Source organism: Gouania willdenowi, chromosome 3 (assembly GCF_900634775.1).
Source record: "Gouania willdenowi chromosome 3, fGouWil2.1, whole genome shotgun sequence".
Classification (NCBI taxonomy): Eukaryota; Metazoa; Chordata; class Actinopteri; order Blenniiformes; family Gobiesocidae; genus Gouania; species Gouania willdenowi.
In genome coordinates this window covers 17,603,965-17,619,838 of record NC_041046.1, presented here as the reverse complement: position 1 = coordinate 17,619,838, position 15,874 = coordinate 17,603,965, and the positions used below count along the sequence as shown (strand labels likewise).

Sequence of the window (15,874 nt, the reverse complement as noted above, 5' to 3'; positions counted from 1 at the left end):
GAGAATAGCATATAATAAAAAAGAGCATAAAAAAATAACTGTATAAAGAGAAAGTGAGTTTCCTTTGACTAAGCAAGAGGAAAGAATTAAAAAACAGAACATTCCCCCAAATGTCACATCTATTTCCTTTTCCTCAGATGGTTGTGCAGTTGTTTGCTATTCTGTCTCACATGAAATGGGATTATGGGCTGACGTCGAGTGGGCTGTTTTGTAACTCTGTGTGTGCTTTGACATCAAACAGATGCTTTTGGATTGATTTTCGTCCTTGACAATCTGTGCAATCAGCCTTTGGGAACATGGCGGGCAGTCCTCTCTCATGAGGGCCGGAGCCCTGAGAGACTTAATGTGTTTCAAACACCTGAGAGGTTTTGTATCTTCAAAGATTAGAAAAAAGGGAAGAGGATGATTGGTGGCGGGGTGGGGGTGGGAGTGGGAGTGGGAGTGGGAGTGGAACAGTAAGAAGCGAGGTTAGCAGGGCAAAACAGGAAAAAAGGACTTTCAGTCAGGCAGCAGGACTCTGGGGGACAGAGGTCTCCACATCGCCTGTCTATCAATAATGCAATATACATTCGTGCCACCTTCTGGCCCCATACATTTTTCAGCAACCTTCTGACACGGAGGATATTCACCTCAGGTTTCCACAATTTTTGGGTGGCAGCGGAGGGGAGATGGGCTTGTGTCAGGAGCTTGAACCGTGATTCACCTACAGCCTGCAATCTGGAGGCGCCCGTCACTGCTGCCAATCACACACTGATGTGTGTCTACGCCTGAACGGGATGATGTTCTGTTAACCCTGGGGGCTGAAGCTCACAAATCATGCCATCAAAATAAAATATCATGTCTACACAAAACTGCAGAGGGAAAGATTTTAAGAAAGATTTTTTTTAAAGTTTACACCTCTGCTACATGTGTATACACTTTCCTCTGCTAGCTGTTTTTTCTCGATTTTCGACAAATCATTCTCGCATTCATGTTTTTCTGTAATGTAGTTATGTTAAATTGAGTTTCCATTACCCTTGGAAATGCGTAAAATCTAAATAGTGCAATAAATGTATAAAGGAATTTCAGAAGTTTTGATATTGAAATGTGTCGCAAAAACATTTTTTTTTCGCAAACATATCACAGAACGTGACGTACCTGGTCACATGACCACTGCTTTCCGGGAAAACGTGACGCGGAATACATTGACAGAGTTAGTTCTACTTAAAAATGATTACTGGCATATTAGACGTGAAACAACAGGAATACAGTGTGTTATAAGGAGGTTCGGAGCGTCTGTCTTTCTGCAGCAAAGTCTGGAGGGATGGTTTTATATTCTCTTTTTGTTGTGGTTTCAACGATATATGCAGGTTTTTTAACACAGAGCATAGCACACCTCTGAACGTCTTCTCCATGTTGGACACCATGTTTGTTTTGACACTGCTTAGAGCAGGAGATATGACGTTGTTTCTGTTTGTCTCTGATTGGCTCGGTTTCTTTCGAAAATGAGGAACGGCGGTATTACCACACCCATTTTCTGACAAAAAGTAAGGAAGTAGGTGTGGCTTATCGCCAGGCTAGGGAAGTCCAAGAGTTAATGTTTTCACCAGCAATTTTGTTCGTTTATTTGTTAGCAGGATTGCCTCAAAAGTACTAAACGGATTTTGACAAAGTTTCTAACAAAAAATACACTTTATGCCATGGAAGATTACGTAACATTTTGAAGGGGATTTGGATCAATATATTGATTCTAGATCTGTATGAGAAAATGAAAAATCCCTATGCCTCTATCGGCAAAATTACCAAAATTCATATCGCAGTTCGCAATTGATTGATCTTCAATACATTTGACTGAGTTTTGTCCAAATAGGATCCGGACTGCGAATTTCATGGCAATTTCTTCAAAAGACTAGGAGTGCCCTTACATTTGTTCCTATTGTGTTGTTATTGATGGGAATAAAAATGTCTTCCAAGCCTCTAAGTGTGAATGATCATGGAACCGTGATCAGGATCACTGATCCAGATAACTGCCAATATCTGGAAAAGAGGATTGTTATGATGAGGTTTGTTTATTTTTTATTTTTTTAACCTAAGCACTTTTACGTGTTCTCCAAGAAAAATCAGTTTCACATTTTCAGACTTTATTTCATTTTCACCTCATCTTCGGAATGATCCGTTTTAAATCCTATTGTGGCCAAATGTTTTGCCTATTTCTGATCTACAAAGAGTCAAAACTGGTAGAAAAATCAATGCATTGATTGTTTCTCTCCATTGTATTGGACAATTACTTCTAAACTTATATAAGGCTTCGTCTGAACTACAGAAAATTACAATTCATGCAAATTTACATTTTCTCTTTTTACCTAAACGAGGTAGCACGTTTGCATTCAACCCATTTTTGTGACTTAATGTCAAGCTGTGAGGTAAAAAAGATGCACTTCCAGAAGCTTAAACAGGTGAGTGGGTGATAGAATAGACAGGATGTCAGTACAAGCAACATGAAAGGAACGGGACAAGCACAGAAACAAAGTTACTGTATATTTCCAGGCTAATAGATGGAAGCCTGGAGCCAGCTTTGTTTTATGAACATTTTCTCACTTTACTTGAAATTGTTTCATTTTAGCTGATTTTTTAACCAATAATGGCAAACTTGAATATTTCTCAAATATAGAAAACAGGTAACATGTAAATATATTTGTCCATAGTTAGTTTTGGGCAGTTTATTTATTATTAATAACACATGGTTTCTAACACGGTTGCAATGGTGCCTGGTAAAATCTAATTGTATTACCTATCGAGGACAGAGATGTGACTGTGTTTACCTCCAATAAACATCAGCTCAGACTACACCAATCCCAGTGCAGCCTTTGCGTGATGTGATGGGAATAAGAAGTCACTAAGACAGGGCATCATAAACCCAGTTGTGAAGATGTCAGCAAATCAAGAGGCTGACGCTGCCGTAAAGGTTACAAAGGTCAGGTGGAGGACAAGGTATCATTAGCATACAGAAAAGATAGTCAGCACTGATGGGACGGTGACACACATAGACAATGTGTACTACTTTAGGAAGCATGTGTGGCTGCTCTGATAATTGGTATCGTGTATTTAGTGTCCATGTCACTCATGCTAAAATACAGTGCTTCAAATAGAAGCTCTCTGTATAGAGATAATGTAATGGCTGCACTGAGATAACAACGTAGTGTTATTCTCACCAGGAATTGTTCAGGGCATAAGGGGATCGCAAGGTGCGCGAGTGTTGTAGGGGGACCTGTACACATCCATCCCATAACATTTTCAAATGTTTAACCCTCTGATGGCCAAATTTTGGGAAGTAAAGCTAAAATATACAGTATATATACTTATATACATATATAGTATATTAATCTTTGTTACTGCCTTACTTTAAAGCCAAAAGTGATGATTTGTTGTATTGGTGAAGGGTCATGATGAATGTAGTAGTGATAGACCGATACATCGGCCGATTTTTGCGTTTTTTACGTGTATCGGCATTGGCCGATGCCCGCATTATTTACAGAGAGCAGAAATATGTTTTACTTGTTCTTGTTCTACAACACCGGTTTTTAATATTTGTTAAATACTTTTTACTGGTTGTCGTTCTGCCTCACCTATGTTCATTTCTATAAATGTTCCTTTTACAAAAAAAAAAATGAGACTCGTACCATTAATCATCATTGTTTAATTTTTATGATGTAAACTGAGGGACCAAAAGTAGTATCGGCTCAGGCTGATGGAAAAAAATTGAAATCGGCCCCAAAAAATCGTTATGGGTCAATCCTTAGAATGTAGTTAGAGAGTTACTCATGCTTGGTATACAGTATGTCCTCCACTAATAAATACTCACAGACACTGGAGAGACAAGGAATAACATTTTATTGAAAAGAGTGATTTTAATTAGGTATTATGTGGAACCTGCAGTAATATTGGGACTGTTATGAACACGGCCCCCCAAGTCATTCATTTTGAGATTATGAAGCATACCATTTCTATTGGACGGTGATTATGGTTTACAAAGTAGAGGATGCACACAGTAGAGCTTTAATCGGGCCAAAATAAAACCCTAATACGGCCTGAGCTCGACAGAACACGGCTCAAACCCGTTCCACCCAAATAACGAGTTTTTACCCGACCGTATTCACATCCATGCGCGGGCATGTAGAATGTTCCGTAGTGAGTTATAAACATGACAAGCAGCTTCATGTGATGCTACACGCTATGTCTGGTTGAAGCACTGTTTGTACTGGGTAATGATTACAGTTACCAACCAAAGGATGCACACAGGCACCACAGTTATGCAGGGGTCCTCAGGTAAAGACGAGAGCATCCTGTATTAAATAGATGGTAGGGCTGATGTATGTGTTTATCGGTTATGAAGATTAAAAAAAGTTAAAACAATCCGTGGACGCCTGGAAGTCCAAGTGTGCAACAATTGTTACAACGGTACTGATTAAAAAAGGAAAAAAAAAAAAACAGAAAATCCCCCCTACAGTGTGTTTCGACCAACGTAGGGGGCTTTTCTATTGTTTTTTCCTTTTTTAATCACCACTACGTAAAAGAGCAAAATGACACCGTAGGGAGCCCCTACGCTCAACAGCGCTGGCGAGAACCCTGGGATATAGTTTCATAAAGCTAAGGGCCCTATATCAACAGTGCAATATGGATCACAGAGCAAGAACCAAGCTAATATAGGTCTCTTTATTTGTAGTCAGAAGTTTCACTGTGTTTATAACTCACAACATTTTCCTAAATGTCCTAAATCTAAGAGCTTAGATGTAGAAATAGCTAATTTTATATTCTGATGTGATAATATTTTCTAACTATCTTAAACGGTTTCTAAGAAAAGCTGCCCCCTTTTGAAGATACCTCGAACAAAGTAAAAAAAACAAGGGCAAAAACTAATTGCACGCTTCTCATTTTCGAACTCCATCAAGGTATTGATACCCTGAAGCCACACACCAAATTTGGTTATCCTGTTTTAAACAGGATTCAGACGGACGGACGCAAGGACGGAGCTCAAACCTATATCCACCTTTCCACACTTTGTGGCAGGGGACAATAATACTAATAATAATAATAATGCATTGGATTTTATATAGTGCTTTTTCATAGAAATGTGCATTATTCTTTCACTCCAAACACAGTGGTGGGAAGCTACTAATGTAGCCACAGCTGCCCTGGGGCAGACTGATAGAAGCAAGGCTGCCATATTGTGCCATCGGCGCCCACCACCAACACTCACTCACACATTCATACTAGGCAATGTGGGTGAACAGATACCACTGAAGTGACTGTTCCCCACTGTGACACCTGGTATTCTCAGTGGTTTCCCATCAAACTACTAACCAGGCCCAGACCTGCTTAGCTTCAGAGATGTGATGAGATTGGACAATGACAGGCTGGTATGTCTAAGGAATATTCACTAAGAACCCATACACTTCAGCATACAGAGCCACAGCTTCCCTGTGTGGCCAAGAGCTCTGTATCATCTGTGTGAAAAGCTCTTTTGATTGAAGAAGAATCCCACACAGTGAGCACAGATCTCTGCAGGGACAGGTGCTCAAAGATAAAAAGGGCCCCATGGAACACTGAGATAAACAGTGCACATACTGTTTCTGCTGTTGTTACTTTTGGTGTTGTTGCAAAAAATAAATAAATACTTTCTCCTTTTTATAGACTTGATATAGAATTGGGCCAGTTTGGGATGGGTTTGTATGTGAATATGAGTTTAATATCAGCAAACCTTAAAAAGCAAAATGTCTATTTTAGGAAAGCAACGCATTTTAAAAAGCTGAGCTTTACATACATCCTGGTCTGAAGTGCTTAACTCACTAAACACTTCTTTTGTTTACTTGGCCATTTCTAATGGTTGGTTTACTTGAGTCACTTTATTAGTTACACGCACTTTATATCTGTACTATTATGTTTAAATAGTGGGCCTCATAGATCAATAAATCGAAGATCATTTGTTCGAAAAAAAAAAGATGCTCGGAAACGTTTTTGATTTCCACTGTAAACACTCTTACTGACATTGTTGTGAAGGTTTTGGGCATTGCATTGTGGGATGCGTAGTCTGGTTGACGGATGCATAGAAATGTTTTTAATTCATTCTTATCATAATTTATTGTGTTTTGTACCAAAAAACTCTGCCAATGTAACTTCCCAACATGTTTCCGGTGTTTGGACGAATTGAAAGTTGCAGCAAAACAATGGTGGATGTTTGTTTTTGGGTTTAGACGGAAAGATCTGAATGTGATGTCTCACATAGTGAGGTGATATCACTGGGAAGCTTGAAACAACTAAAGTGGTGTCGAGCGAATCACTGTCCTCCTGGTCTGGAGGAAAAAAAACAAGAAATGATTGTAAGGATGAGGTATAAACACATATGCATTCGTTTATGGGACTCCACATCCCACAATGCAATGCACAAAACTTTTCTGTCAATGTCAATGAGAGTGTTTACAGTGGTAATAAAAAAAAAACTTTCGAGCTGCAATTTCAACCTTTTACTCACAGTGTTGGCCTTCATGGTGGATTTATCTGATAGAAAAATGATCGTCCTAATATTACATTTAATAATCAGTGATTTTTCTTTTCTTTCTTTCATTCTCTCTCTTTTGTTTTTTTTTTAAATGATCATTCATATTATCTTTACTAGCAAACCGAGTATATTTCAAGAAATGATCAAATGCTCCCATCATATCCACTTGTGCAATACTCAACTTTCTTCAAAGTCCAACTATTAGTCATCAATCGTCCTAATACCAACTATTTACAACTTTACTTTTTTTTGTTTTTGTCGCTTTTCACTTATGGAACAAATTGCCTAGGGACCTAAAAAACATGCCAACTTTACACATACTTAAAAATCCTTTAAAATATTATTATTATTTTTTTTTTTTTACCAATCATGTATTTTTTTATTTGTGTATTTTATGTATAATTTTAACTGTCTTTAATTTTTGTCTGTGGGGGATCTTCTAATGGGGATCCAATAAACAAATAAATTGCTATTAAAAAAATACTTTTTGGGGGAAGTTAAGTTGTACAAATGACGATAACTTATTGCATTTTCTGCACAGGTATAATTTTATGCATTAGTGCTGCTCTTACTTAAGGGAGAGGGAGTAGTCGTTCTTGCTGGTCTCACTGTTCCTAACAAGGTAGCTGGCCTCCTTACACAGTCTGAGCAAAGACTCTGCATCTACTCGACTGATGGCTCCGTGGTACCAACTGCAGCAAGAGAGAGGATAAATAATTAGATATACAGGTTAGAATTACCCAGTAAAAAACAACAGAACTAGGATGTGACTCACAACTGGCTTTCCAGTGGCATGCTGGGATCAATGCGCTCTCCCAGTGAGGAGTTGGAGTGGTCGAGGGACGTCATTTTGGTGTTCACCAGGCAGTTACTGGAGTGTCGCTGCAGCGGGCGGCTTTTTCCCTCCTTCGTAGGTGACATTCGTGCCTTCTCCACACCTTCAAACTGGACTGTAAGAAATCACATTTTACTCAAACCAATTCATTCTACAAACACGTGTGTTCAGCTCAAATAATAATAATAAGAACGTGAATGCACTCTGAGACAGTGGTTTTCAACTTTTTCAGCCCTCGACCCCCAAAATAAAGGTGAATGGGGACCCCCACTGTATCTGAATGTAGTTTAACACAGACATGAACACTGAAGAACAGTCATGTGGAGACAGGGTCATCTATAAGTGGGAATAAAGAGGAGAGATATTTGGGGTCCATCCATAAAGTCAGCAAAATGATGGTCCATTGTTCTATGAATCTGTGATAAACACATTTATTCATTGATCTGAATAAATTTCCACTGTTATCCAGGAACCTTTAATATTATTTGAGCCATAGTATACAGTCACCCCAGTGGTATCTGTCATTGTGCCCTTGGGCAAGGCACTTTACCCACATTGCCTAGTATGAATGTAGTGTGTGAGTGAGTGTTGGTGGTGGCTACAACAGTAGCTTACCACCACTAAGTGTGGAGTGAAAGAATAATCCTTTAATTCTGTAAAGTGACTGAGTGTCCAAAAAAGCGCTATATAAAACTGATGCATTATTATTATTATTATTATTATTATTATTATTATTATTATTATTATTATTATTATTATCTTAAAGATGTAAATCCTTGGGGGTTTTTTTTGTTTTTTTCCATCAGAAATGGGTTAAAAGTGACCAAAATTAGTGGCAAATGTGGTAAAATGGGATTTTAAAAAGCACAGAAATTGGTAAAAAGTCAAATTAAAGTCATCAAAAACAGACAGAAACAGTGGTGAAAAGGGTTCATTGTGTAAATATTGGAACAATTACTTTTACTGATGGGCATGACAACTCGTGATTGTGATTAAAACTGCAAAAATAAGCATGAAATATGGTGAAAAGAGGTTAAAAGTGACAATAATGGGTGAACATATGCAACATTAGGTAAAAAAAAGTGGTGGAAAGGGTTCATAATTGCCGAAAAAACAAGAGGAAAAATGTGCAGAAAAGGCATTGGCAAGAAAAAGGGATGAAAATAGGTTAAAAATATGGAAAGTTTAGTGTCGTCGCAGAAAAACGGACCTTCTCCCAGTGACCCCAAAGTTGAGAACCCCTGCTCTAAGAGGATGTAAGGATAAGGTCATGTGACAGATGCTAGTGTGCTTCACAGGAAGTAGGAAAGGTTACAGCATGAATTAATGCTTCATGAATCTGTAGAACATCTATTTAAGCAATGGGAGAAAAGTCAAAATGAGGTTGTGCTTTTACACGCACACACGCACGCACACACCCGCGCACACAAACACATGCACAAACACACACAGTCCAACTGAAGGCACACAGTGAAAGCAGTATAAATCAGTTCAGTCCCACATTCCTGTGACAAAACACACACAAACCTCATACAGAAACTGAAAACAAACTCCCGAGCCTTCAGTGTGTGTGTGTGTGTGCGCGTGTGTGTCTTTCCCAGAACAAGCTCTGTTGGCAAACTCACACTGAAATGTTGGATGGGATGCTATGGCTCATGTCATGACAGGCCAAGGTCAAACGCCAACACACGGAGGAGACATTTGTTGACGAACGCAAACACGGGAACAAAGGTGATATAATATTAACTCACAGATGTGGATTTTCTGTTTTTGTACAAAAGGTTACAAATGTCCACAGAAGAAGAAGAAGAAGAAGTACAACCATTCAGGTTTAAGTGGCTGCCATCCCTGCGTGTGTTTTCCTCCGTCATCCATCACTATAATTGATGTCAAAACATCCCTAGCTTTGGAAAAAACTATTTAGAGGCAATGACACGCTTCCCAAGCAATAACAGAGGGGCGGCTTCTCACATCAACCGTGTCGAGTTTTTGTTGGAGGTTGTTGGCGGTGTAATATTAACACACCAGAGCAGCAGCTCTGATTGAAAGGATTAATGTAGTATGAAACACAGCACCACAACACACTGTCTGCACCTCTGTCACTATTGGTCGATCTTGCATCTCGTGTTTAATTACCCAGGCTTAACATGGAGCGCGTTATCCAGACGGAGAGGCACTGTGATCTCAACAACACCGTGATGGAGAAGAAGGATCTAATGCTGGTCTAGACACGGTGTTGAGTTACAGCGTGTGACGCTTCTCATGGGCTCCCGTCTCATGCAGACTTCAAACAATGTCAGTGTGAATGATTCCGTTTAGGAGAACAAGTCAACAAAGATGAGTCAGTTCAGGGAAAGGTTAAAAACGCTGAATGATGTTTACAGACAAAGCTGGATCTATCGACTAACACAACATTAACACATGCCAATATTCAGAAATACAATAGGAATGCAGTTGAATAATGAAATAAAGTAACAACTCGGGCTGAACGATTTTGGAAAGTAATCCAATTGCGATTTATTTCCTCAATATTGCGATTATTTTTTCAAGGGCCTCTTGTTATGTATTTTTCAATGAACACGAGCAATAAATCAATCTGTTTCATAATAAACAATTTCAGATTTATGTAAACTTTAAATAAATGTAAAATATGCATTTGAAAAGCACAGATTACAACAATAAAGCAAACAAATCTGTGGCTTTACCTCTTCAACACATTTAACTTCACGTTTCATGAAACATGTGAACATGTGGACTGCACTTCTTAAACACTCTCTGAACTTAACAGGACAAAACATGGCAGCCTTTGCGATTAGAAAAATCTAATTTTATGATATTGCGATATCATCGCAAATGCAATTTTAACGTTCAGCCCTAGTTACAACCAGATCACAACTTTCTGGGATTGGATCATTTTACAGTCTATGTTTTTGTTCTTATGCAATCTCTGGTCATAAAACTATTATCTTAAATAAATTACACAGAACACACAACCTCTGAAATAATTACAGACAAAAAATGAAAAATGTAATACAACTGAATCCACAAGAAGTCTCTGAGATTGTCACATGGTAAACCATGTAGTTGGTCCAGTGGTTCTCAAACTTGTTTGGCCCGAGTACCCCCTTTTCTCTTATTTCTGAATCCAAGTCCCCCCTTTGACTACAATCTTTTGCTTAGAAAACTAATTAAAAACAACTATAGAAATGTAATAAACAAGTGATAAAGAATCTCATTTTGTAAACAAGTGTTTAATGCAGTGGTTCTCAACCTTTTGTGGATCTTGACCCTATTTTCATATCAAAAATGTCTAGTGACCCCAAAGAAATTTTTTTTCTAGAATTAGTTTCTGATCATGTTTGAGCTCAGATATATATATATATATATATATATATATATATATATATATATATATATATATATATATATATATGTATTTATTATTTTGGTCGCCAGAACATCACCAAAATGTAATCAGCTGTTCCTTTACCCATTATCAACATACCCATTATCCTGAAAATTTTCATCAAAATCCATTCATAGCTCTTCAAGTTATCGTACACACACGCGCACACACACACACACGCACACGCACGCACACACACGCACTTCCGAAAACCGTTTTCATTTTTGAAAGTAATAATTGGGAAATGGGTGGTTATTGGAAAAACCACAAACAAACAGATAAATTGCTCAATAAAATAAATTACAATTCATTGAAAAAGGATTGTTATGCAATAGAGGCCATTTTATCACACTTCTGACAATAGGAGACAATAATTACTTTTTTTTTCTTACAATTGAAGTAATCACATAAAAGTTCCATGGTATTAAAAAAAAAAAAACAAAAAAAACATCACTTTAAAATCCACTCATTGTTTTGAATGTGTAGGGTAAGCCTTAGAGAACCAATGCTTGAGACACAGTTAGGGGTTCAGGAGAGCACACTGCTGTTCCACAAATGAAAAAGCATATGACATTATGGAGAGGATAGTTAGATCAAAATGCAAAGGGAGTACACAGGGCAATAAAGTTTGGAAAGCACTGATGTGGGCTTTAACAGACTGTAGCTGTGTGGGCTTTGACCACCAGGGGCTCCCCTTTACCTCCTCACGTTCTCCTATAGGTGAACCTTTTGGTCCTGAGCTAATTGATGCTTTTCTATAAATCTGAAGTCTTCAGACTATATCAAAGGAGTCTAATCTTGATCTATTTTTTGTTTTGTCTTGTTCCATAATAGAGACGGTCATATTTAACCGTTGTACAACAACTACCAAAGACGTCGGTGAGACGATGAAAAAGCTTCACATGTTCCAGCCTTACAGTATGTTCCAAATGATGCTCCTGTATCACCCCCCCTCTCTGACATACTGCCCATTTGTAGTATGTCCCTACTGCTGGTGGAGCAACACAAGTCACATGAATGTACAGTAAATGAGTGAGAAATTAGGTTTCCATGGAAACTGACCAAGGGGGACACTGGAGATGCATGTTTGCTCTACTCAGCTGCTGTCAAAGCTGACAGATCCCAACATTCTTCTCCTGTTCAGTCTCTCTTCCTGTTTGCATGAGTCCACTCCTTCATCTCTCTCTCGCTCCTTTAACGTCTCTCTTTTGATCCTTCCCTCTTCCTATACTTTCACTCTATCGCTCTAACTTTACCTGTCCTTTTCTGTGTTCAGAAACCATTTGCCAGTTTTTCGAAGGAAAAAAAATGCAGAAAACGATGTGAACAGGAATGTCTATGATAGATGGTGAGAGGGAGTAAATAACAGCTCTGATCTGTTATGTCAACTATTCCTGGTTGTCCGATCATGATCACCATGTTTCTTACTAACAAACTTTGACACTTTACATTGTATCGCATACAATATATTTATAGAAAATTGACTTTGAATATCCTAATTTCCAGGGATGTAAGTACTTGATTAAAAATACTCAAATTACTTTAATTGAGTTGGTTTTATGGGTACTTGTACTTTTTTGAGTGTATTTCTATGTAAATCAGTAATGTTTCTTGTACTTAAGTGTGCCAAAAACATCATTGAATGGAGGATATTTTCTCAGTTTTAGAGTTAATAAATGTAGCTATACTGTAGCTATATTGGTGTTATCTTATTTTTTTAAATAATTGTTCATTCTGACAAACCTTTTATACAGATGCCTTTGAAAAAAATAAATTAAGTTCCAATTGTGCAACATTTGGTTTCTTCCTTTTTAACTTTATAGATGAGATGTTTACTGTATGCAAGGGAACCGTGGCAAGATTTATTACCAACAAGAAGACAGTCATCAACATCCCCCGCCAGATTGGTTCTCATTAAAACTCACAACCTTTTCCTAAAGGCTCTTATTCTAACTTAGATGTGTACATAAGAAAATATTATCACATCAGAATATAAAATTACTATCTTCAACTTTTTCTAAGAAAAGCTGTCACCTTTGAAGATACCTCAGAGTAAAAAAAAAATGGAACAAGGGCAATAACTCCGGAAAAAATAATTGCTTGCTTCTCATTTTCGAACTCCATCAAGGTATTGATACCCTGAAGCCACACACCAAATGTGGTTATCCTATCTTAAACAGTTTCTGAGAAAAGCTGTCCCCTTTAACTCGGACAGACAGACAGACGGACGGAGCTCAAACCTATATCTCTCTTTCATATTTTGTGGAGGGGGACAACAAATTAATAAATGCAGTTTACCTATAGGTAAACTACATATCTGGACTATAATTAGCTTTACATTTAAACTATTATGCATGAAAAAAGTTTGAGTTTAAAAGAATAAGGGAAAGTATTTCCCTAATTAGTGGATCCCAGATGGACAGATCCATAGGTTGCAGTGAACGTGTGTATTAGAAATGTGTGACAGCTACATTTCATATATTTTGATAAAATGTTCCAGGGCCTTTCCTGGCAACATGACTACACATATGGAGGAGCCATAAGTATCATGGCTATGAGAAACAAGACGAAAGACTGAAATGTACGACTTCTTGCACTTTCTGCAGACATCACAAGGTCCCAGAAGGGGAAATGTGGAAGGGGTTAAAAATAAACATGGGGGGGTGAAAGTATCTAGTAACTTTTACTTTGAGTACTATTTAAATGTGCTACTTTTTACTTGTACTTCAGTATTTTATGTATGACTTACATGTACTTGGGTACAATTTCATTCAAGTAACAGTACTTGTACTTTAGTAGGATATATCAGTGTTCTTTTCACATCTGCTAATTTCTCTATTCACACAGAATATAAAAGCAGGAACCTGAAACCACTACACAAGGATCAATCTTGGCTTTTCCCTTGCACACATTCTCTCTCTCTGTATTTTATCTACAGCACCATCAGCCTGACCTCAGCTCTTCCCATTTCTACCATTCATTCTGTGCCACACTAATTCAGACATTTCCCCCTGATTCAACAATAGGTTCCTTTATTTGACCTTGATTAAACCATTTTTTTTCCCCTTCACCACCCAGAATGGCTTGAGTGGCCACTCTGGGCAGAGCTCAACCCATCAACCTTTTCTGTCAAAGCTATGGTTTCTCTGCTGGCAGTTCTACAAGATGAGTATTAACCCCGAGAGCCTCTGAACCCAACAAAAAAAAAGCTGCCATTTTATTTCCTTGGGTTTTCTTTGTTCGCCAGCCATCTTAAAAACCCACCTCCAATATACCAAAACTGTGGCTCGCAACGGTGTACCAAATCTAATTCTGAGACATTGTTGATGGAAGATTGGACTTGGCAGACGGGGAACAAAGAGACCAGCTTAAGGCGAGGATGAAAACATGCATGGACGTGCATTCATTTGTTGGCACATAAACACACAAGGGCATCCAGGGAGATGTGTGTGAGGGCATCTGTGAGCGTTATCAGGATTGTTGCTCGTAAAGCCGAGGGAATGGAATCTGTGTATCAGATTGAAATGTCAGTCAGATGGTGACTGATGTCTGAAGGACACGCCCCCTTCTGTCACAGAGCTTCCTTTACACAAGATAGAAAAAAAAAAAAATCAGGGGATGGCATGGCATAGTGTGTGTGAGCAGGATGATTTACTGTGACATGGATGAACAGAGCAGTCCAAAGGGCATTTACATGATTGCACAGCAGCGCAATTACAGCAGATAGTGGTCAATGTCACAGTGGGCATCCTTTGCTGTAGCAGTGCCCAACTTACACTTAATACACACAATTTACGCTTGTTTGGGGATAGAAAATCTTTTGTTTCACACAAATTACAAATGCACCTGCATTTCTGGATCAAGGTGCATTCAATTGTTTGATGTGCTCACTAAAACTCATTCTATATTCTATACATCTGAATCTGCAAAGAAAAAGTGTTTACAGTGCAAAGGTCGATAAAGCAAAAAACGGATGATTCCTAACAATTCTCAGGTAAAGAAAATCATAACACAAGGGTTTTATACACATCTCAATTTTCACAGTGATTTGATGTGGTGAAATGAATCTGTATTCATGTATAGCAAAGATGAGTCTTTTACACAGATATGAAATAATTTGGCTCTCCAGCAAACACAAGCTGTAAATGCGTTGCAGACACCCGTATACACAAATGTAATGATTGTGCATTCATCAACCACTGCAAGGTGTAAAAAATGTTTTAGCAATCAATAATGTCATAAAACAGAAGTAGCATTAGCCGTTACAGGTCAACAGGGGGGCAACCGTGGCTCACGAGTGGGTCGTCCAATAACCGAAGGGTTGGGGATTCCAATCCCACTCTATCCAAGTCATTGTCATTGTGTTCTTGGGAAAGACACTTCACCCACATTGCCTAGTATGAATGTGGTGTGTTTTCCTTTAATTTTTTTTAAAGTCCTATTTTAGTAGGGGTGTTCCAATCCGATAATGATATCGGTCCGATATCAGCCAGAAAACGAATCGTATTTTATCAGACTGCATCTAAAATCACCGATATAAGCGCTCCGATAAAATCTATCTACCCATAGGTGACTGTGGTTCACATTCCAACAAAGTAACCTACTGTTACTGACTATTGTTCTCTGAGTAACATCACTTGATCAAGACTTTTCTAACATCCTACACTACAAAATAAGTAATACAAATATGTACGATTCGTGCTGATATCATATCGGTGTCGGCCGATGCAATATCGTTATCATATTGGAAGTGAAAAAGTTGTATCGGAACATCCCTATATTTTAGTTAATCTAATTTCCTTTTCGTTAGCCCTCCCTAAATACATTAAATGACTGTCTATTTAACCTCCTGAAAATGTATAATTGGGTTAACTATTGTTAATATTTTATTTATTTCTATGCTTTAGCTGTGGTAAGAAAATGTCACACTAAGATCACACAAGATTACGTAGCCTATACTGTTTGCTACACATGCTAGACATTTAGCCACTTGTTTTACAGGGGAAAAAATATTTTGGAAATGTGCGATATTGTCCCAAAACACATAAGTGAAGATTTATTCTGTGTCATGTAGCGGTTTCCATTTCAGAAAGTGAAG

At 38.1% G+C, this 15,874-nt stretch overlaps 1 protein-coding gene across 6 annotated transcripts in view; it reads right to left on the bottom strand.

The window, feature by feature from the left end:
• Positions 1-15,874, bottom strand: part of shf (Src homology 2 domain containing F) — a 140,860-nt gene that overhangs the window by 8,894 nt on the left and 116,092 nt on the right. For all 6 annotated transcript variants that reach the window (XM_028435678.1, XM_028435661.1, XM_028435687.1 and 3 more), the window contains 2 exons: positions 7,311-7,485; positions 7,108-7,227 (listed from right to left, as the gene is read on the bottom strand). In XM_028435678.1, the coding sequence (XP_028291479.1) occupies positions 7,108-7,227; positions 7,311-7,485 (295 nt within the window). The remainder of the gene's footprint in view (positions 1-7,107; positions 7,228-7,310; positions 7,486-15,874) is intronic.